The 24,433-nt window shown below is 43.7% G+C and overlaps 1 protein-coding gene across 1 annotated transcript; it reads right to left on the reverse strand.

Moving 5' to 3' along the window:
* Window positions 1–1,091: 1,091 nt before the first annotated feature.
* On the reverse strand, window positions 1,092–19,456 carry LOC307231388 (fibroblast growth factor 4B-like; the record flags this gene model as incomplete). Its single annotated transcript, XM_080002072.1, has 3 exons — window positions 1,092–4,625; window positions 18,152–18,255; window positions 19,063–19,456. 3 exons carry the CDS (start codon window positions 19,454–19,456, stop codon window positions 4,449–4,451), a joined length of 675 nt encoding a protein of 224 aa, XP_079858198.1. The 3' UTR covers window positions 1,092–4,448.
* Window positions 19,457–24,433: the final 4,977 nt, after the last annotated feature.

Genomic DNA, 24,433 nt, shown 5'->3' on the forward strand with positions numbered 1-24,433 from the left:
CAACAACAAATCCCGCTGCTGTCGGTTTGGCAGGGGGAGATCTAAGAGTTGACTGCTGTTGTAGACGATGAGAGTATAGATGAGATAAGCAAATGATTGGTCATGTGTGTCTAGACGATGAAAAACACGACTACCTACTATGACACATAGTTGATAGTGTTTGATAGGTGATTTGTGTCTGAATGAAGTTCACTGTCTAACAATAAGACTTCAATTTGAACTAGCGTCAACCCTACACTCTACAAAAGGTGAAGCTTTCTGTCACAGACCTGAAATGCCACGTGAAGTTTGGCATTAACAGGTCTCTAGCTTTCCGTAAAACACCATCTCTACACTAACAGTCAACTCCGAGGTGTTTCAAAACTTCCTCTCAGAAAAGGGCCCCAGCCCCTAGGATGAAGAAAACGTTATAAAGTGCCCTCTAGAGTGCCCCTACGATAGAGGAAACATTGTGTAGTGCCCTCTAAATTGCCCTTAAGATAGAGGACTCCCAGATCGTATGCTGCTGTCCACTGAGAGGAACAACCCGGTCAAGGTCACTATGTGCTCTGTGCAATCTGGGTGTACGGTTTTTAATCTGGGTGCTCTAGATATGCTGGAAATGGTGTCTCGGGTGTTCAAAATAATGCCCCTAAAATGCTCTGTGTACACCACTGAAAGATTATATAAATTGGTATTTTGAGCCCTCTCTCTCTCTCTCTCTCTCTCTCTGGGCCCTATTGTGAAATAAACACACCCATCTCTGCCCCTATCCGTCCATACGCTGTGTGGGTGCAGGTGCTCGGTTTGGCCACAAGAGGACGCCAGAGATGCATTCGAACTGGAACCTTTTGAAATGTAATGTTCTTTTGTAGTTGGCAAATATTAACTGTGTATTGTCTTTAGAAGTGCAATGTTTAGCACTGTGTAGTTCACATTCACTTATTGTATTATATTTTTCCATTTGCTTATTCAGTGTAAAATAATGTTTGTTTCCCATGCCAATAATAAAGCCCAGATTGCATTTAACCGAGAGAGACTTATAAAGACCTTTAAACTTAGCAACTTTGCTTGAGTCTACACTTAAGAAGAAACAAAACAGCTTTTTTTTTTACAAAACATCTTTTATTTTCATTTCAGGAATACAGTTGACTGCTGTGCACAGCACATACGTACAAAAATAAAGGAAAACCATTTATTATATTATATAGTATTTCACTTACTCCTCCTCATCATCGTCATCTTTTAAAATTTTACTTCAGAAACAAATGATTGGAGAAGTTTGTCGTTTCAAACTAATTTACAATCATCTCAATAAATCAGAACTAAGGCAGGAGGTGAGGTAATATGTTAAAAAAGGAGGAGGGGGACTCAGCGGAAGCACACGCCCCTCAGTGCAGGAATAGAAAAGTGAGAGAAGAGAATAGAAAAGTGAGAGATAAAACACAAAGGTGCCTGTGAACCTGGGAGTTTCAAACAGTTGCACAGGTAGAACCAAGCCAGCAAATATATAAATACCATAAAAAATAAAATAAAATAAAAAAACATGACGGATGATGTATATTAATCTTAATCATGAATTATCCCCATTTGCAATTTTAGTGTCAATATGTTTGAATATTGGCTTTTTTATATAGGTGCCACACTAACAGTCTCATTCTAGCAACTAGTCGTTGTCACCATAGGTAGAAATCAAAAAGCTACAGGTGCTCATTGGTATAGTGGATAACCAGCGTTAACTTTCACAATGTCAACATCCCCAAATATCACCTTAAATCAGGCATCGCAGGGGTATTCAGTGTTCAGTTTCACAGTTTCCGTGAGTTATTGTTACAGTTCTCTAGTCCACCAGAAGAAAGCAAACCATTCACATACCAAAAAGTGTACTGGAAGTGTTGTGATTATACAGTATTTGACAGTCTTTTGCTACATGACCCAATCCGACGTAACCGAGAACCAAATCTCCTTCGAAGGAAATGGATCCCTGGTGCCATGCTGGTCCTGACCCCAAGGAAAATGGGTCCAATGATAAAACCCCACGATGGCCACGCCCACACGCTGACAAATGCAAGGCTGCATCTAACCAAATATTGCACATTTGTGTTGCCATCTCTGCCAAAAAAAAGGTTGGATCTTAAGAGGCTACGAGACATATTCTCTCAGTGAAAATAAATAAGAAAGTCCATGAGGTAAACCATGATGAATTACAGTATATCCACAGCATCCATTGCCTACAGTGACATATCAACAAGCCAGTGCTACTGAGCCTACATTTCAATCTTTATAACCGTCTGAACTGTTTCCCCTGTGATTTAAAAAAACGATCAAACCCTTGTGACTGGCCCAGAATTATGAGAGAATTCCTGAATCGCTTGGCTGCTCATGTACACTGGAGAAACTCATTTTTCCCATCAGTATTGCCCTTAAAAATGTGTCCGGTCCAGTGCATTGAAAGCCAAAAGCAGAGGGAAGGCGTAGAAGTCACTGGGATGGGCCGTTTACACTCCCAGACTCAAAGAGACCGGACTGGGAAAAGCACTGGTCTGAGACCAAAATTGTTCAGATGGAATCCCAAGGCTCTATTTCGAACATCCGTCCATCCATCTAGTTTTGTTTTCTAAAGGTGCCCCACTGAGCGAAGGGGCATATTGTGTGTGATACTCCGGTATTTCCCTCACATTGTCGACATCCTGAGCCAGTTGAGCAAACAATGGATGCCACATGCACAGTCCCCACATAAGTCCTCTCCTCTCTAGTTACTCCACTCCTCCTCTTCCTCCTCTTCCTCAATCATCTCCACTGTGGAGTGTGTGTTTCAAAGCAGTAGTTGTTGAATTCAAGTATCGTACGCCGCATGAATGAAGCCTGAATCAACCTAATTTACAGAACCATTTATGTGACAAAACTCAAACTATAACTCAGTGGCCAGTGAGAGTAATCATCATCAGTCATCTTCGTCATCAGACAGTCGATCGAAGAGCTGGTCGATCGAAGAAACGTCCACAAATTCCAGGAACGCAAACTTAGCAAACAGTGCCATTACTCAGCAAATAATACAGATAAAATCAGAATATCTAGATATTTGACGCAATACGAAAACCGATAGAATTTAGTTTAGCTTCACCATCTCCGCTTTTGGTGCGAAATTAAATACGATGCGTTTTTGCAATAGTCCTCGCCAGTTTAAAATACAGAAATGAAAATAGACATCTGCGTGAGTCGTTGAGTAGGTATATTCCGCCACATCCAAAAAAGGCCGATTCCGAATCCCAGCGTTTCCCCTGGAGCAGAGACCCAGGATCGATCGACCTTTCGACGTCTCCATCGTGGACGAACGGCTACGACATCACAACTTCAACCTCCGGCAACACCGCGACAAGAGCGTTTACACACACACACACACACACACACACACACACACACACACACACACACACACACACACACACACACACACACACACACACACACACACACACACACACACACACACACACACACACACACGCGATACATACACACATGTGGACACGCACGCACGCGCGTCGTTCTGACCGGACCCTGGAGCTACGGAACTGGGATTGTCAAAGCTCCCTTGGACATTGTAGCTGTAACAAAGTTCCAAATCAAATCAAATCTTTTTTTTTCATTTCTTGACATGAACAGGAGTTTTCCGCCGGGCGCCCTTCAGGCAAAGAGTCCCGAGACTCGCTAATCCAAGCAATTAGGAAGAGAAAATAAACCCGGAGACACTCGTGGCCCTCCAGGAATTGGGCTGACGACTGAGGGGAGGTGTCCTTGGGAGCGATGACTTGCGTTTTGTTCCTATTTCGGACTCGAGTGGTGGGGGGGGGGGGGGGGGAGCAGGAATCTGAGGCATCGTTGCCTCACACCAAAGCAAGAAAAACCCCGTCGCCATGTTTCCAAGTGCTGTAAGTCGCCCCCCTACAGTGACGATAATGGACGGACAATAATAATAACAATAATAATAATAAATATCAAACCAGGAGTAAACAGGCAATCTTCTCTGTAAAAATGTCATGCATCTTCATCTTCTTCATTCCTCTTCTTCAGATATGGTACATTGAGGTAATCAAACATCTCTGTTTCATTCCACTGATAAGGACAACGACGCCAACCAACAGCCGACCAATGGGAAGCACCGATAAAAAAAAAAATCGAATTTGAATATCAAAACAACTTAAATCGTGAAAGCAGCAAAGGCATTTCCCTCAGTTCTAATACAAAGTAAGCTACCCAAATATACATATAAAGTTCAATAAATACTAATATATACTGTGTAGTGGCTTCTTTCTGATGCAGTCTGCGTTGTATTGTTATGTTGTGTATGTGTGTGTGTGTGTGTGTGTGTGTGTTTATATCTATGTTACCTGGGAAATAATCCATAATGTGCAAATAAGTTCTTTGTTATTGCCAGTTTTGTTTTTTAGGTGTTTTCTTTTTGCTCGTCATATTCGGGGGAGGAAGTGCGTCACAGTCATTGCAGTGGTTGCCCGGTTGCCCCGCTTCACGCGGCCGTGCTTGCTGAGCGCGATGTAGGAGCCGCGGTACGCCAGGGACTCGTAGGCGTTGTAGTTGTTGGGCAGTAGGCTCTCCTTGAACTTGCACTCATCATGGAAGACTGTCTGGAAGGAGGGAGAGAGAGAGAGAGAGAGAGAGTCAGTTTTAATGGCAAGCTTGAGAAACAAGCCTCACGGTCTATTGCTCTGGAGCAATGCAAACATAAACATATATGTTCGAAGTGAAGAGATTAAAGTGGTAATCTCAAATTGTGTACTTTATATAGCTGTCACTTGTTAAGAAACAGCCCTTCAACGTATTTCGCGTTATGCATGTGCCCGTGCCGTTTCCATTGTTGGTGGCGGGGTCCTCCTTTCCCGGCAAGAATGCGCCGATCAGGCGCGTAGCTAGTTGTGGGCAGTAAACTGTTGATATAGATGATCATTTTCCAAAAAAAGAACAGCGCCTTAAGGTGATACAAAATCCCCACTAAACGACCAATCAGAAGGAGGCAAACACTCGTGAAAAGAAAGTGACCTGGTTATTTTTTCTGGATTTCCACTTTAAATGCAATTTCATGGTATAAGCCAGACGGATAAAGATATGTTTATAATGTATGGATGGTAATTATAAATTGGCATAAACCATGATGACAGTAATCTGTTCTTTTACATTTAAAATGTTTATTGATACTGACATTGAGAGATATGATATTGAAGACTGACAATGGATTGCTCTCAGCGAGCAATCAAATGAACATTTCAGCTGAAAGGTGTAAGTTGCTGTCAAGACGATCATTGGATCTTATTCAAACACAATCACCGAGATGATTTCCAGATAGGTATTTATGGTGAGAGCAACAGAAATATGGATGTCTTCTGACCTGTGAGGTGTGGCCTCTCTGTTTTATCATATTATCATCCTGCGAGGTTACGCATGACAACACTTTAATACATTAATATTAGTGCTCCACAAACTCATCTTGCTCCACTACCCAAAGTTTGGCTACTTCCGTTCAAATTTTGTCGGTTTTTCCACGAATTTCTGCTCCGCGTGTGGATTTCTCCGATTTGGATGAAACTTGAACCACGAGACGTCTGCGGCGTCCCAGTTCTATGTCATCTTAACCGTGTCGGTGTCCTGTTTCGGACACTTTCAGCCCGAAAAGTGCCAAGGAAAATGATAAACAATCCTAATAAATATATCTGCAGGCAGTTTAGTCATGTTTGGTACATATTACAGGTTTCCGAGGTTCCAGGGGTCCGTAATCCGAGGTTCCTCAATCTGCACTCTGGGATTATATGCAGGGACGTTTGGAGTGGACCTAGGGACTCTCTCGGGCCATGTCAGACGTCACTTAAAATCGCTGATTCTTTCTTTAATCGCTCTCCTTTCGCGGGGAAGGGGGACGCACCAGGCTCAGGTTGGGAGGAGGGCGAGTTTCGAGCTCAAATTGGCAATTGAGGAAGACCCACTGCATCAGCTCTGGGGGGCCTCATCCCCACTGCGCCCTGCGGGCCGGAGAGCATCGCAGCCGGGGAGGGATCGGAGGAAGCACCGGTGCTCCTGTGGTACGATTGGCTGTTTGCGTCACATGTTCTGTAAAATGCAGTACGTGTTAGTTTTCACTGTTTCCTTTAAACGCAACCCCGGCTCAAGCTGTCTGTCTCTAAGCCCTTTCCCACTGCGCCAAAAACCCAGTAACAGGCGCTAACATCCGTCATTTGTCATTAGTGGGAAAGGTAACGCCCGGGTTTCAGTACGAGGTCAAATGACCCTGCAATAGACACAGGTTTTCATCGGCTCCAGCTCCGATCGGCTCTGATGTGAACACGACAGCCGGGGTGACCTGCTGATTTTCGCCCCTTTTCCAGCGCAATGTGACGCCCGCTGAAGTTCCATAAGGTGGCGTGTAAATAGACAGGAATATCCGTCTATCATTCCATCATTTCATATCTGATTACAAATCCAAAATCTGAAGTTAATGACTTGTTTCCCGCATGCGGGACAATGAAATGTTTTGAGTGTGGGGACCGCACGGGAGGGACCACAGTGGAGAACCCCCATGCTCCCCACCGGGCTCCGCCACTCCAGCACCGCCCCAAGCGCCCCAACCGACCAGATGAACATATTTAAATCAAACATGTTTTTTTTTTTTCCTGGCAAAATGGAGCTGAGTGGTACTTTTGGAGGAATGATAACAACATACACTACTCACAAAAAGTTAGGGATATTTGGCTTTCGGGTGAAATTTCAGGATGAACCCAAAATGTACTATAACCTTTACAGGTGAACTTAATTTGACCTTCTCTAAACGTTTGAATGCACATGTCCAACTGTTCAATGTTTCAGTACTTTTTGCACAACTTGCTGTTCTCTAACAAGGAGCTGAACGGCAAAATTCACAACAGGTGTTTGATCCATGAATCGACAAATACATTTCCTGGTTCAATTAGAATTGGTATTGGACTGGAAACAGTCCTCTTCATCATGCAGTTCAGGTTTTGACGTCACGAGACCAAGACGACACCTAACAACTGATCAACAGTACCTCGCCATTGCGAGGCTTCAAACAGGATGTTCTCAGAGGGCACTGAGCTTAGAGTGTCACAGAGTGTCATCAGCAGGTTGCAACAGAGAGACTGGAAGAGTCACAGAAAGGCATAGAAGTGGACGTCCTTTGGCCACATCCCACACTGATGAGCGCTTCCTTGTGAACAGTGCCCTGCGGAACAGGATGATGAATGCCACTCAACTCCAGGCACATTTAAGGGAGGTGAGAGGCACCCAAGTGTCACGTCAGCCCATTCAAAACAGTTTACATCAGCGTGGTCTGCGTGCTAGACGACCTGCAAGGGTACCTGACCACCCACCAGGCACAGGCATCATCGTCTTGCACGGGCCAGGGAGCATTTACGCTGGACGAGGGACCAGTGGCCTCAGTGCTGTTCTCTGATGAAAGTTGATTCACGTTGAGCAGAAATTATGGCCGCCAATGATGTTGGAGACGGCAACAAGAGTGCTATGCATCAGCCACTGTTGTCACCAGACGAGCCTTTGGTGGTGGTGGTGTTACAGTGTGGGCAGGTGTGTCTAGTCAACACAGAGCTGCCCTACACTTTGTGAATGGTACAGTGACAAGCCCAAACTACCTGAATAACATCATTCAAGTTCAAATTCAAGTTCAAGAGATTATTTGTCACATACATATACATACGTTCATACATATATGCAGTGAAATGTCATGACACCCGGTGATTACGCACAATAAGCTCTATAAATACTAAAAAATACCAAAATGTGCGTAATCGACACAAGGTGCTCGCGCAGGCAGCCGCAAGGGGAGGCGCCACAATCGCGATTCTGGGTCCTATAATTATATAATTGAATTAATTGACTGTGTTGTATTAAATATACATTTAAATCCTCCTATCACTGAACCGTTTATAGTTTTCCGGGTTTTGTAAAATACAGCGCGAGTCAGTTTTCAGAGTTTCCTTTAAACGCAGCATCGGCTCAAGTTGTCTGTCTTCGCGTTGCGAGTCGACGGATGCGAATGAGTTCCGAGAGACGAAGACTGGATTTGTATAACACTTTGGATGATGATTTCATAAAGCGGCCCACTCCTGAAACTAATCAAATCTCCTCAACATTCTTCCACTTCCGGTAGAATTACGACATTTTTTGCACTAATTCATGTAGATTGACATTGATCAAACTCAAACGACAAGATGTCTGGAAGGTCCCAGTTCTAACGAGACCTCAACCATGTGCTATGTTAAGATACTTTAAGCCTGAAAAACACTGAGAATATTAAAAATAAAAACGTCAGAGCAATAACAATAGGGATACAGCCTTTAATTATAATAATAATAAGAAGAAGAAGAAGAAGAAGAAGAAGACGAAGAAGAAGACATTAATCCAGTCATTGTGCCCCTGCATGAACAACACAGGCCTAAGTTCATCATCATGGACGACAATGCTCCAGCTCATGGATGTGGCATCATTAGGGAACGGCTGCTGAAGACTGGGGTACCTTAAATGGAGTGGCCTGCACTTTCTCCAGACCTGAATCCCATGGGATCAGCTAAGTCGCTGTGTAAAGGCTCGTAACTCTGTGCCCCAGAACCTCAATGACCTGAGGGGCCGCCCTTCAAGAAGAGTGGGGGGCCATGCCGCAGCAGACAATAAGTCGACTTGTGAACAGCATGAGACGTCATTGTCAAGCTGTAATTGATCCTGAAGGGCACATGACAAGTTATTGAGACACTGACATTTTTTGTTGTGGTAAACCCACCGCTGTTGTTGGCTTTTGTTTCAATAAATTGTTTGAGATGAGGAAATCACCATTGCATGCTTCTACTTAAATACCCTACTTTCATGATATAATATCACTGTAGCGTGAACTTTTTATATTTTCCATAAATTTCACCCGAAAGCCAAATATCCCTAACTTTTTGTGAGTAGTGTATGTCAGATAATTGTGGTATTGAAAAGTTGGTCGAAACATCTGCACAAAACAACAAAAGAAAATATCCCATTTATTAATGTGACTTGGTTGGGTCGCACTGAGGAAGACCTGTCATGATCAAGGGTCGCTCTGAATAAGACACAAAAGAAAGCGACAGTTCCTCCAAAGGTTCTTGGAACGCCTTCCTAACCAATAATAGTCTTTGAGTTTTTGTGAAATGTAGCGTGAGTTACGGTTTTCCGAGTTTCATAAAGGCAGCATCGGCACTGCTTGTCTGTCTACGTGTAGCAAACGCTATGCAGTCCACAGGGCGCAGGTTGCTGGACGTAAATGACGAAACTTGGACTTATATAACTTCGGATGATGATGTCACAAAAGTCCTCGCTCTTCAAACGAATCAAGTCACGCCAACGTTCTTCAACATCCGGTAAATTTGCAATCGTTTTTCACAAATTTCTGCTCCAAATGTACACCAATATCAATCAAACTCAAACAACAAAATGTCTGAAACGTCCCGGTTCCAACGAAGCCTTAACCATGTCTGTGCGTACTGCGGTTGCCCTGTTTCAGACACTTTCAGCCCGAAAAATGCAAATATTAATAATCATAAAAATCCAAGCAAAAACAAGGGTTCCAGCCCTGCAGCCTGGACTATTATGAGGACTGGACCCCATCAGTTCGTACTGTCAATCCTCTTTATATCAGCATTATGTCTAAAACAAGGAAAATTTTCTGAGTTTCCAATGAACGCAGCATCGACTCAGGAAATGACACGATGGCGCGAGTTCTCCGAGTCCTGATGACACCTGTGGAAGTAAATCACTCCGTGTGGAAGTTCCTAACAGCACGGTTCCATTTAAACAGATTAAACACTGCATCTCCTTCACAGACATTTCATCAACTTGTTAAACTTTCGGGACTAAAATAAAACACGATTCAGAGCCGTTGCTCTGGAGCTGCAAGCAAACTCCATGTGTGAGGACACAGACACGTAATATGTTTTCGACTATTTTCGACTCCTGCAGTTTGTGTGTTAGGACTGGCTCGAATGCAGCAGGAGGTGTACGGCGGCGGGTTGGATGCAAACAGAATGCGTTGATATTTACAAAAAGGCAAAATAATAAGATATCAAATGGAACGTCCCGCCGACGTCAAGCAGGTAAGGCCACACACACACAAGCGCTCACACATGCACACAGACACACACACACTGCAGTCTGTAACCACTACAGAGCAATGAACATTTGGCTTTCACGCACTGGTTTTCACTAGTTCCTTCTCCGTATGTGGACCGATTTGGATGAAACTTGAACCACAAGATGTCTGCAACGTCCCGGTTCTAATGAGACCAACCGTGTCCCTAGCTCCAGCGGTTGTCGTGTTCCAGACACTTTTAGCCTGAAAAATGCCAAGGACAATTATAATAATAAATATAGCCGCAGGCAGCAACACACGGGGTCCAGCTTGAGTCGTGTTGGGTGCCTTCTACAGTTCCCGGGTACTCTGAAGCGCAGCACAATTTTCCGAGTTTAAGTTGAACGCTGCATGGGGCCCCCCCCCGGTCTGTCGCCTCCTGGTTGCTCGTCTTGCGGAGCAACCACTATGAGGTCTACAGAGCGCAACCCTCCTGTCTTTAAAACAACCATCCATGTTTGCCCGTCAACCAGAACCTCTCATTGTCAGGACTCATCGTGTTGTCTGTAGCAATACAGCTGCACTCTCAGTGACTGGTGGCGGTTTGGTGCCTTGGATTACATTCCGAGTAAGTTACATTTCCATAAAACACGAAAAACGCTGTGCTATCTCTGTTCGTAATTACCGTTGCGCCGCTTCTTTTTTGACTTCCGGTTAGCACGTGAGGGAGGTAGCCGTGCCTCAGGGAGGGCCCCGTGCTTCGCTACTTTTACAGAACTCAGCTTAAAAAGCATTCATATCTTCATATCATATATTCGTATCTTCATATTTTTGCCTACACTGCTTCATCTTTAAGTCTGAGAAGCAATGAGTCTTCATTTGCGGACAAAGAAAGGAGAACGACCCGCCACGCCGCCGGGAAAGACGACGGCTACTAAGGCCAAGATGGCTAATGCTAGCGTTGACTCATCATGTCTCCCGGCGGACCTGGAGAAGTTGCGCACCGTGTTGGTCAACGACCTCCAAAGCACGATGGACGATGCTCTGGCTCCGTGGGCAGACTCTGTCGATAAACTGTCAATAAACTCGGCGGAACTACGTAGAACCATGGCCGTTGCAATTGCTGGTCTTGAGGAAGCATTATCAGGCTACAGTGACAGAATCGTCGACCTTGAAGAAATGTGTCCCTCACTAAAAAACGGTAATAAACTTCTTGCTGGTACAGCGCATGATCTTGTAAAACAGATGGAGGCGCCGCAACATGAGAGTGATGAACCACGGACAGGGTGGAGGGGACTGATCATGTCGGGCTTTTTTGCTGAGGTCTCGGGAAGCGACGCGTACCCCGCTCCACCGCCTCTGGACCGGGCGCACCGTCTCGCCGCACCGCACTAGGAGCCCAACTGCAAGGCGAGACCAACGATGGTGAAATTTCACTGCTTTCGGGACAAAGAACGCGCACTGAGAGTGAGTCGGGATAAACCCAACGACCGTGGGGGACGAGTCACCTTCTACCCCGGACGACAGCGCCTCTGTCGACAAGAAGCGACATTCAACCCTGTGAAGGCTCTTCTGGACCAGAAAGGAGTGAGGTTTCGCATGATCTTCCCTGCTGTGCTAAAGGTGGGCTACCAGGGGGAGACTTATTCCTGCAAAAATCAATTTCGATTAGAAAATAAATTCTATGAGCAGAATATCGGTGGTTTGGTGAAGCGCGAGTAACTTGACTCATAACTTGACTCATAACTGACCTAACAGACTAAACAAAAATGGGACTGATGTTGACATACTGCGGCAGTAGGATTATCGGTTGCTGATAAATGCAATCATACGGTAGCTGACCCACGTAGACCCGATTAATGCCTATATTGGCCCTTGAAGTTTGTAGCTTGCCTATGATTAAACTCTATTGAAGTTTACCCGGTTTATTTTGTACCAACTGATACTCCTAGAAACAAAGGTTGGCTGAAAAAGCCAATGTTGTTGTCAATGGTGTTAATTAATGTCAGGCCAATATTGCTGTGAATCTCTAGTCAGCAACGGTAACATTAAGTGGTTGGTGTACTTAGAGTAAGCTTGTATCAGGTTAAGATATAAAGACGTGCGCGACACTCAGTTATACCTCAAGATAATATTCATCTTGTTTTAAATGATTATTCTGCCTGCCTCCTTTTGTTACACAGGCTTTCACACTGCTGTTGCTATTCTGCCAATATTTCTCCTTATTATTATTTACCAATGGTACTCAATGTGCTTAATACTTTGTTTGCTATAAATGGAATTTCTTTCTTTCTATTTGATTTTATCTGACTGACTGTTGTATGGGAGCCATCCCCCGTTTTAGTTTGTGCTTGGGGTAGTGAGTGGGTGGAAGCACTCGAAGCTTAAGAGTCGTTTTTTTTCCGCGCGCTTCTCTTCGTTTGGGGAAGTAGACCTACGATCGTCTGTTTGGTATTTTGTGTTTTGTTTTAATGAGGGTTTGGCCTTTAACTTACACTGTAGTACAGACAAACTAATCGATACAGCTGCTAAAAGGACAGAACTAAATGACAGAGTCAGAAACGCCTTTCTTTTCGAACCATTTTCTTCAACTCCTTCTCTCTAATCTCGACTTTAGTGTCCCCCCTACTTTAAACCAAAAACTATAAATGACTAATACTCGCAATTCCTGTGATGCTTTGATATACAGGAGATACAGGAGATACTACAAAACAACAAAAGGATTAAATGGACGGATAAAACGCTCAAGAGTGAAAAAAATCGAAGAGCTGATCATCTGTCATTTTTCTTCAAGAGGCCCAAAAAGATGTGATCAGCTTAAAAGCTTGGATTAGTGATGTGTTCCACTCCAATTTTAATACCAGGGCACGGGGGGGGGGTTGCAGTACTCCAACAAATATTGTATCGGACCCTTGCGGCCGATATGTGACAGTGACAGGCTCTCTATTCCACATACCTGTTTTGTTGGTGAACGTATACGCTCCAACTGGGAGGACGTTGACTTTGCTAACAGGCTTTCGGCCTCCCTTCCGAACTTAAATACACAGCAACTGATCTTTTGAGGGGATCTATATTGTGTAATGGATCCTAGCCTGGACCGCTCAAGCTCTAGAATGATTCCTCCTACTAAAATGTCCAAATCCTTTCCAATGTTTATGAAAGAGAATGGATAATATCAACCCTTGGAGGCTTTCTAACCCAAGCTCAAGGTTTTTTCCTTTTTTGTCATTGATTACTTTATTTGTTCTGTGGAATATCTACCGTTATTATTTCGGACCATGCGCCTTTACAATCAGACATCTCCTTTGCCTTGACTCAGAAGGACCGTCCACCATGGAGGCTGAACCTCTTGTTGCTCTCCGATAAAGATTTCTGTCATGAAATTTCAAAATCCCTAGATACCTTTATAAAAACGAATACATCGAATACAGTCTCCTACCCCCTTTTGTGGGAAACTCTTAAAGCAGTTTGACAGGGGGAAATAATTAAATTGGTGTCTTATTCAAACAAAATGGAGAGGCAGCAACAACAAAATGTAACCGAATCCATTACTAACATTGATAAGCAGCGTGTTTCTAATCCCTCACCTGAACTTTAAAGAAAAAAATCGAAAACCTCCAATGAGAGTTTAATTCATTATCTACAAAAAAAGCAGACCCAGTACTCAGTCTTACGAGTACGGGGACAAGAACAGTCGGCTGTTAGCACATCAGTTAAAGCGAGAAGCAGCATCACGACTGATCCTTGAAATTAAAGATAGTCATGGTAACCTGGTAACAAGCCCACGGGAAATTAACAAGGTCTTTTGAGTCCAATTACACTAAACTGTATAGCTCTGAATTTTACTTCAAACAAAGGGCGAATGACAACATTTTTAGACAGCCTAAATTTCCCCTGTCTTGAATCAGATCAAATTGCTGAACTAAAGAGATCGACATGGAAATGACATCTATGCAGAGCGGCAAGACTCTGGGGCCTGATGGCTTTTTATGGCATAGTTAAAAAAAAAAACAAGGATAAGCTTTCCCCAATTTTTTCGGAATGTTCCAGGAGTCGCTGACGAAGGGTACCCTCCCCCCTACTCACTTCTTAATGTACATGCAAAAATCATCGCAAAAGTGCCGTCTCGCCGACTTGAGCGCATCATGCCTTTAATTATTTCTGAAGACCAGACGGGTTTTATAAAATAACGTCACTCATTTTCCAACATTCGCAGGCTCCTCAATAAAATTCACACTTCACAATCGACGCTGGTCCCTGAGGCATTCATCTCAATGGACGCAGAGAAGGCCTTTGAGCGGATTGAGCGGGAGTATTTATTTGCGGCCCTCCAGAAACTTGGCCTTGGTGATCAATTTAGTGCCAGGATTAGACTCTCATACTCATCCCCGCAAGCATGAATTAGCACCAATTCACTACGTTCTCCGTATTTTTCATTAACAAGAGGCACACGCCAAGGATGCCCACTGTCATCCTTACTCTTTGCAGTTGCAATAGAACCGCTATCCATTGCGTTGAAAACATCTCCACTTCTACTGGTAATCTGCTAGGGTGGGATAGATCATTGTGTCACTCTATACAGATGACATTTTGTTATATCGGAATGATCCAGTGGCATCCTTTCCTACGATGGAATTGATTCTAATGGAATTTGTCACATTTACAGGATACAAATTCAACTTTCCAAAGAGTGAACTGTTCCCAATAAATGATTTGGCGCGTCAAATTCAACAGACAGTAACTTGGTGTCAATATAACCCGTAGTCTTGCCTCTCTCCGTACAGCCAACTTAACCCCTTGGCTGAGAGTATGAAAAATGATCTCCTTCGATGGAGCAGTCTGCCCCATATCGCTATCAGGCAGGGTCCAGTGAATAAAAATGAATATAATCCCAAAATTCCTGTACACGTTGAGATGCATTTTTACCAAATATTTTTTTTCCATTTTATTGATGAGGCTATCTTGAACTTTATTTGGGCAGGTAAAATTCCGAGAGGTAGCAAAGTCTTTCTCCAACGCCCCCCGGGACATGGGTGTGCCTCGCTCTTCCGAAATTCATTCATTATTACAGTGGTAGCTCGACTTACGACTGCATCTACTTACAGCTAATCCAAGACACGAGGAGCGATAGTCGCGAAAACTTGTATCGACCTGCGACCGACTGCTCCAAGATACGACCGTGGAAATATGCAGTTGGCGCGTCGGCGGCCATGTTCGTTCTCAGTCGGCAGGCGACCTACATCGCGTGTGCACGTAGTTCGTGGCTTATCTATATTTTTTTCATATTTACTCTGTTTGTGGTGTGTATTTTGTTTATTTTCACCCTTCATGATTTCATCATTTATATGGGAAAAATTGCTTCAACATACGACTGTTTTAACATACGACCGTTCTTATAGAACCAATTACAGTCGTAAGTCGAGGTACCACTGTACTGGCCAACTAACATTCAAAATATGGAGTTCTGTGTTCATGCTCCTGAGACAGATTGGTGTATCTTAGAGGCTCATTCATGCCATTCATCGTCTCTTTCTGCCGTGGTATTCTCTCCTCTTCCAATAAGACCGTCCTGCCATTCTTCTAACCCAATTGTCATTGCCACTCTTAGAATTTGGATTCAATTTTGCCTTCACTTTAAATTTTCTACAGCTTCCTCTCTGGGTCCTATTAGTAATAATCACACATGCCCGCCCTCTATAGTGGACACAACCTTTTCACAGTGGAGAAGAAGGGGACTGAAGTGTTTCATAGACCTCTACGACGGCGACCACTTTTCCAGCTTTGACACTTTAATGTAAAAAAGAGGATCCGTCCCATTCAAATTTCTTCACATACTTTCAGATCCGTCACTTTGTGCTGAAACAGTTCCCTTCATAGCCCTACCTCCCATGTCAGACATTATGGGGAAAACTACTAGAAACGCATCCAACTCAGAGGGGACTGATCTCCAATATGTATTATCAGATTACGACTGTCAGTGATAATTTTCCTACGATTAAAACGAAATGGGAAAGTGAATTGGAGATGAATTTAACCGAACATTGGAATAGAGTGAACACCTCTACAGCTTGTGCCAGACTTAGTCTTATTCAGTTCAAAGTTGTAGTAGTAGTAGTAGTATAAGCAGGTTAGCTAAATTCCCAGATCACGACTTGAGATGCGACCGGTGTGATTATCCACAAGCGGACTTGGTACACATGTTTTGGGCTTGTCCCAAACTTAAGCGATATTTGGTGCTAAGTTTTTGATACTCAAACTCAAGTTCAAGATCAAGGTGCAACCATGCCCTCTTCTGGAAAATGTTGGCGTGCCAGCCAAACCTATCTTTTATGGTACTAGAGAAAAGGGCATTATTGCCTTCGCCACTCTTCTGGCGCGACGCAGAATACTTCTTGGCTGGAAATATCCGACCTCACCATCTCGGTCTGCCTGGCTTAAAAGACGTGATGTTTTTCTTGAGCCTTGAGAAAATTAAATAGATATCTTACGATCATTTCACTTAGAAATGGCAACCTTTCATTTCATATTTTAGCACCCTGTCCGTGTTCCCTCCTGAATGAGACTCACCTGTCTGGACAATTGATACCATACTGTAATTTTATAGTAAAATGATTGTACTATAGAATTTTTACTGAATTGAACATTACGGCTATTTGGGTGGGTTGGTAGGTGGATGGGCTTGTTTGGATTTTTGGATATATCTTGTTTGTTTTTGTGGTGTTTTCGCTAGCTTGTATTTTGTTTTTGTTTATTTTGTTTTGGTTTTTCTCTTTCCATTGTGATTTGTCAATTACAGAAAAACGGAAATACTAGACCTCTCAATCCTGTACGCCTTGCTATATATTTCCACTGATAAAATATGTGAAAAAAAAAATAAAAAATTCATAATAATAAATAAAGTGAATACCTTTGCATGGCTTCTATTTTTCCGAAGCCTCGCTGGACCTTGAACGCATTACTCAGTCGCACATTTCAGTGGTTTCGACTCAAAGTGGTGATTTTTTTATGGACTACTTTTTATTGAATTTTTAAGGGGACTTATATTTAAAATATAAATCGAACAGATCTACTGACATCTACCAGGTAAGAGGCTATATAAATACACACGTAAATCGATAGTTGGTAATGTCGAACCATTACAGAGTGACAGAGTCCACACCGCTTGCTGGACACGGTCTGACCGGACATTCTGAACCAGAACCTGTACATTTATAGTCAATAATATGATGACGTCATACAGCATCTTACTGTAAATCTCATCTTGTTCATTTTATTTAGGAATAGTGACGTGTCATTTAACCAAGGCGGCTGAATATTTGGGGTCGAAGTTGTCTCGTTTTTCACTAAAAGCTGCCCCGTACGTGGATCGATTTGGATTAAATCCAAACCACAAGATCTTTGTGACATGCTGGTTTAAATGACACATTAACTCTGTTCATAGGTTCTGGCAAAGTATGTGTTCCAAATAGTTTTATCCACGTTGGACATAAATGCATTGGCCCGTGTCCCTAATATCAATCGAAATCGGGTTGGTTTTTCGCTAATATCTGCTCTGTATGTGGATCGATTTGGATTGAACTTAAACCCCCAGGTGTTTGTGACAACGCTGTTCAAGCAACACGTGAACTGTGTTTGCGTGCTGTGCCCAAGTTGGTGTTCCAGATAGTTTTAGACTTAAAATTCCGATACTTTTCCTCCGAAACAATAAAAACAGGGAAGGGCCCCTAATAATAATAATAATAATAATTATTATTATTATTATTATTATTATAACCACTATGAGAACAGAAAACTGATGAATTCAGTCAGTATCAGCTGATAAGCTGTTAACCTCATCCTTATTCCCCCCATTGGGATCTGGTGAAATGGCACATAACCAGCACTATTATAAAAGGCACGATCCAACCCCTACACACACACACACTGTATGTTTGAAAACAAGCTCCACAGCACCAGCCCGACACATGACAGGACGGAAGGACCCAAACTGGTATTTTAGGAGCAGCCTCTTCCAGGATCAGTAAATGGAATAGCGTGCATACCTACCGTTCCGTACAGCCTGCCCCGTCGGTTCATTGCGACAAACAGCTCGGTCTCCACCCCGCACAGGCTCACCACCCCTCTCTGCACCGTGGAGATCTCGATCAGGCCTGGTGGGACACAAAGGATCGAGCCGGGGGAGAGAATGATGATTATTATGATTATTATTATTATTATTATTATTGTTGTCGTTGTTGCTATTTTTATTATGGTCTGGATCATCCGGCCTGGTCGCGGCTCCCCGCGCAGAGTGGATCCCCATCCACGCAGGGTTACGCCGTGGTGCGCCTTTTGTCCCCGCGCGTCCTCCCACCGAAAGCGCCGCGGACTCGCGCCCACACCGACTGGACGGGATCGATCCACTGCGGTGCTGGGAAAACCGCAATGCCGCGCCGCGCACGGGTCATTGGCGTGCGTCAAAAAATAAAGTTGCGCCTAAACGCGTCCGCGCATTCACGGCTACGGCTGATAATGAGGAGACGGTGACTCTCTTTCTGCGGGGAGACGTTCAGTAACGCCGTTGCATTCTATGTTCATTCTAACAGTGTAATAAATGGATATTGCAACGTAATATATAGGGGTAGACTGGTTCATTTGCCTCAACCCGACTGGTGAAACATTATATGTATTGCAACATATGAGACATTGGCTAAAAATGTGGGTGGAAACATCATTTTAGAATGCATCGATATTAACAATGCGATCGCGATTCGCTCGATATAAGTGCAATTAGGCGATGCTGTAATAATTGTGACAGCTCAGGATGGAGGCGGTTTGGTCTCTGAGCTGATGACATTGATCATGCAACTAAATCAGACCCGGGGGGTGGGGGTGGGGGTGGGGTTGGGGGGGGGGGCGCTCGTCACAGATCCGTACTGATCGACTTATCGATTAATCGACTGGAGGTCACAACTCACTGTACTGGTTCTCATTGTGTGCACCGTTTATCCTGCCGCCGGGGAGGACCTGCAGGTGGAAGCCGATGCCCACGTTGCAGTAGAGCCTCCGCACCCTCTTGATGCCCAGCAGATAGTCGCTCTCCCAGTTCAGCTCCGCTCCCATTCCCAGTATGGAGCCGGAGCGGGCGAACAGGCTCTCCCATCGCCTCTCCAGTGAAGAGGCGGTGGTGGTGGTGGTGGTGGTGGTGGTTGCGTTCGTCCTGCTGGGATGGACGGGGTGTGACGATGACACGGTCCCCCCCAGGAGGAGCACCAGGAGCCCCAGGGGCCCCAGGAGGACGATCGCGGGCGGCGTCCAGTGCGTGCTGGCCCCGCGGGACATACTGGTGCGGAGCCTCGGCGCGGCGGCCATCCGGGTCACCTCCCGGGTGACCACGTGGTCCAGAATTAGTGACCCCCTAAAAATACCCCCTCTTCTCCTCTTCTTGTTTTCCTTCCTTCGGCATGCTGGCACAGGAGGAGGAGGAGGAGGAGGAAGAGGAGGAGTATTTTTGGGGTGGAGGTGGAGGTGATTACCATGTTGTGCTGATCCCCCCCCCCCTCTCTCTCTCTCTACCTCTCTCTCTCTCTCTCTCTCTCTCTCTCCCTCCCTCTCCCCCTCTCTGGTGGGCAACCACTTTACCAAAACCCTGTTTCAGTTTCACCTTGCCATGCTGTCGCATCTCCAGATGACATCATGCTGACTGCTCCAATCGGATGATATGAGGGTGTGGGGGAGGGTGGGTGGGGGTGAGAAGGATGGGGGGTGGGGGGGGTGGAGGAATGGTGGGGGGGAGTTACAAAAAGCAGACAAAAAGAAAAAGACGTGCACGCAGGGTCTCGCAATGCCAAATGTGTGGAGAGTTCAAGTGGACGCGGGGGGGGGGGGGGGGGGCGTCAGTGGGTGAGGAGGGTGAGCACGCAGCATATGATGGGTGCTCTGGGCAGCTCCCAAATTGGGTCGGTGGTCATATGTCTGGCAGCCTGCTTTCCTTATTTAGAAAGGAAGGTGTAAAAGCAGGACACTTGTCACCGGAGAGCAATGGCAGCTCTCGCGGTGCAACTTAACCTACTACAGTGTAGGAACTTTCCTCGCAGCCCCCCACCCCCGCGAGAGAAAAATAAACACGCACGGGCGCTGGAACGAATTATTAGTTCAAGTTGTGATTGCAAGGCCGCAGAACATGTGAATAAAGTGCATTTAAGCACAATGCTGTGCGTGGGAGCATATTGGAAGAGGCATGCACCGAAGTGGGGGCATAGTTAGGATGCCATGCCTTGCACCATAGAAGCCCCTCATCTTTTCCATGTAATAGATAATGCCACAGCAGCAGCATGCCAGACCTGGCCTCAGTTCCCCCACATGCCCGACAGATGGTGCTGTTGCCCATATCATCTTGATACATTGTTTAGTGGTAGAAAGTATTTTTCCCCCAAAGTTTTTCATTGTATGTGTGTATATATAAATATATATATATATATATATATATATATATATATATATATATACACACACACACACACACACACACATATACTGTATACACACACACACACATACCTGTCATGGTTTAACATTTAACTTGAACTTTGCCAACAAACTGTGCAAAACTAAGTAAGAACAAAAAATCACAAGTATTTGAAAGGAAAAAAGTAAAACAATATATACATAGCCTTCCGTATATATGTATATACATCTTTTTTTTTTTCACATCTATATACTGTGTATGTATCCATGTTTATTTTTGTGGACCCCTTGAAATCCTTCAAGGACCCCTAGAGGGGCACGGACCCCCAGTTTGAGAACCCCTGAGCTAGAGTTTCAATATACAGTAGATATTCTATGTACATGTGCTTTAATTTCACAACATCACAAAGGGACAAGACGTGATATAGAATGCAGCTCATTTATTCTGTATAAAAATCTATTTGGCATAAATATACACAATATTAGAGGATTTAAAGTAAGCTTTTCGCAACGTCTGAATGCATTGGTGACATTGACACGTCTGATAGCAAAGCACTCTTAAGTCATGTGGCAAAAAAACTATGAAATATAAAAAATATACCTGATCCCAAAATATAACTTTTATACATTTTTTCTGGAGTTTAAATAACTTTTACTCTTGGCTCTTTGCGTTGCGAAAAATGTAACAGGAAAAATATGGGTCGATAAACAATTCATTTGATCTATTGAAAAAACATTAAAAGAATATGATAGAACTTTGACAGAAATGAAAACGAGTGGTTATAAAGCATATTGACAAATTACATATCTGCACGGACAGCATCAATATGTATAGAAAACAATATTTTCCCAGAGTCAAACATCAAAATTCTGAACTGGAGCTAATCTGTAAAGGGAACTGTGGCTGAGGATGCACGATATGAAAATAAATTATAGCTTAGATGATGTGTCAAAACCACATCTATAGAAATAATGTAAATTTTCTTTTTTTACAGCAACGGGCTTTGCCCTCGAGCCTGCACGGCGGATGCCAAAAAGGCCAATACTTTTAAATGTGCTTATGATTTCTTGTTTTAAGTATAATAAATAAATATATATGAGAATTTTTTTTTAAAATGCATTAGAGGCACTTACAAAAGTGTTTATCTACTGTGATGTGTTGTCTACTGCCTGTAGTGTTGAAAGACAGTAAAGGAGGAACTAACTTACTGTAAGTGTGTGTGTGTGTGTGTGTGTGTGTGTGTGTGTGTGTGTGTGTGTGTGTGTGTCTGTGCTGTGACATTTGGGTAATTCAACACCCTGAAGGGTAGAAATCAAAATAGAAATGGAAAATAAAATGGTGTGATTAATTGTCAAAATGGCATTTTCCTTTCCACCAACACCCGATTTAGAGACATAACTGAAGGCCACAATACAAGCCGATCATGACGTAAATGTAGTATACCGTTTGGCTCGGGAACGGCCATTTTGTAGTTAATCTACCGGCGTAGAAAGTCCATCACACATATTTTTAGTCTTCTCGTTAGCCTCCCAATCAGTAGGTACAATCATTTCTCATTTTCTCTCGTTTTGTCTCATTTTCCCCACAATGGGAGCCAAGTCTGCAAATGGACACACACGGACACACACACGTGATCTTATTTCAACTTCTGGACCTTCAGCCCATTGTAAAATAGTCATTTTGAGGAACCGATTGTTTAAAATGATGTTATTTCTTTATTGATTTATTTATTTTTGGTCTTCAGGCAAATGGCTGCCGCAAGGCAAAAGGGAGCCAATTGAACTCACCCTTCACCATTGTTGAAACTGAATAGAAAACCTTCAACTAAATTTTTCTGGATTGTCTTGTTTTCGTTTCCAGGACCAGGGCGGAGTGGGATGATTAGTGGCAAGCGACGACACTTTAGTTTTACATCAGTATCAAGAGACGGAATGCTGAGAAGGCGACTAACCTGAGACAAGTGTCCTGACCTGCTTCATACGTACAGTGAGACGCGATATTCAAAGAGACGCGAGAGCACGGCCAAATCCATGACTCCCGACCCGATGTGGTCGACTGGCTCATCGTTCAATAACTATGCTCATATTTCAAGAACTGGTTTGTTTACAGCAGCTTTTGTCATTATTTTACCCCATTTACTATTTAAATAATTGCAAAATACAAATTTGCCTTTTGTGATTGTATTTCCTAGGCAATCGAGTCTCAAGCCAGATACACACCGAATCCGAAAAACAACAAGAACAAACTGAAAGTTCATTTATTCCTAAAGCTATGACACGATGCGGGACGCCCCAGCATACATTCAAATTTTTCAACTCATGCGACAAGTCTCAGTGCGACACTATGACTGGATTATTGTAACTGGGCTTCAAACAAAGTAAATATGTCACCCATTTAAAATATTGACGTTACTAATGTTAACCTCTGGTGTCAACATATTCACTGTAAATTAATCTTTTTACGGCTTTTTACATAGGTCACTTGTGTGGATTTTGTTTTTCTTGCACATTGAAAGCACTATATGAAGGGGATTTTAAACTTTCATTCATTAACATGGCAAATGTCCAGCGGAGCAAACTACTCGCTGTTACTGGAAAAAACGATTTCTCCCATTTTCCCCAGACATGTGACTTAGACAGAGTTCATCCGATGGCCACTAGAGGGAGAATCCAACTGTTAATTGCAATAGGCTGTGATTACGGATTCGGTGTGAAGCATACTTAAGGGTGTCGATAAAATGCTGCTATATACCTCTGTCTCTCTACCACATTTAAATGTTTTGACCCAGCATTCCAGTCAGTTCCAGTTTCTGGTTAAACTAATACTTAATTCTAAAAAACCAAACAAACAAAAAAAACACCCTAGGCTGTTGAACAGTCGGTAACCTCACACAAACAGGTTGCATAAAAATCATTCCAATAGGAATATAATCATGTATACAAAATATGTACAGTAAAACCGCTCATTATACAGGTGGTAACACGCACGCACGCACACACAGATCAACGTGCTTATGTCGTGCACGGAAACCTGTTTTAATCGTGGATGGGAGACGGTCCCGTTGTTTGAATCGCCGCTTGATTGGTTTGATTCGATTTGCAGAGGAAATTCATCATTCTCTGCTGATATCCGTGAATAAGCCGTTGGAAGTGCAGTTCTGCCTCAGGTTTTAATGAGACAGATGTGTTTCTTTGTTCCAGTTTAGGTGCTGGAGGCGGAAACAAAAGACAGGACCGTGTGACTTAAACTGGGATTGGTGACACATTTAGAGTTACTATTTCAAATTCCAAAACCAAAATTTGGACTTCATACACAAGGAGTTGACCATAGATGAGTAAGGAAATAAGCAGGGCGTGCGTGTGAGGGGCTCTACTCCCACGGTTTCTCTTTCTCTTGCTCTGATTCTACAGTAAATACGTTAGTTTTGTACCTGAGGAAAAGGACGATGAGCATAAAAAGAGGGTGTCTGCAAAGTCAACTGAGGGGAAAAAAAAGCTAAAGGGGGAACAACACCATAGAAATGTCGGGATGGTATTTCAGCAGGTCTTATTTCTTATAAGTGGCACACATGACTCAAAACAATCGCCGCGGCAACCAAAGTAACTGACTGTGGCTACCAATAAGCCTCGAGGGGACATTTTCGCCAAGAGTTTTGCACTTTTTTTTTTTTTTTTTACACACGGACGCACGCAGGCAGGCAGGCAGGCAGGCAGGCAGACGGACAGACGGACAGAGAGACAGCAACACGTTGGGACTGCAACACAACACTACACCAAGGCATTATGGAGAAGTAGTGCATTGTGAACCCAAAACAGTGTGATTCCGTCAACGCCGCTCTGTCCCAAAGTCCTCCCCCCTCTGCCCCCCCCCCCCCCCCCTCC

The sequence above is a fragment of the Zeus faber genome (genome assembly GCF_960531495.2).
Source record: "Zeus faber genome assembly, chromosome: 6".
Classification (NCBI taxonomy): Eukaryota; Metazoa; Chordata; class Actinopteri; order Zeiformes; family Zeidae; genus Zeus; species Zeus faber.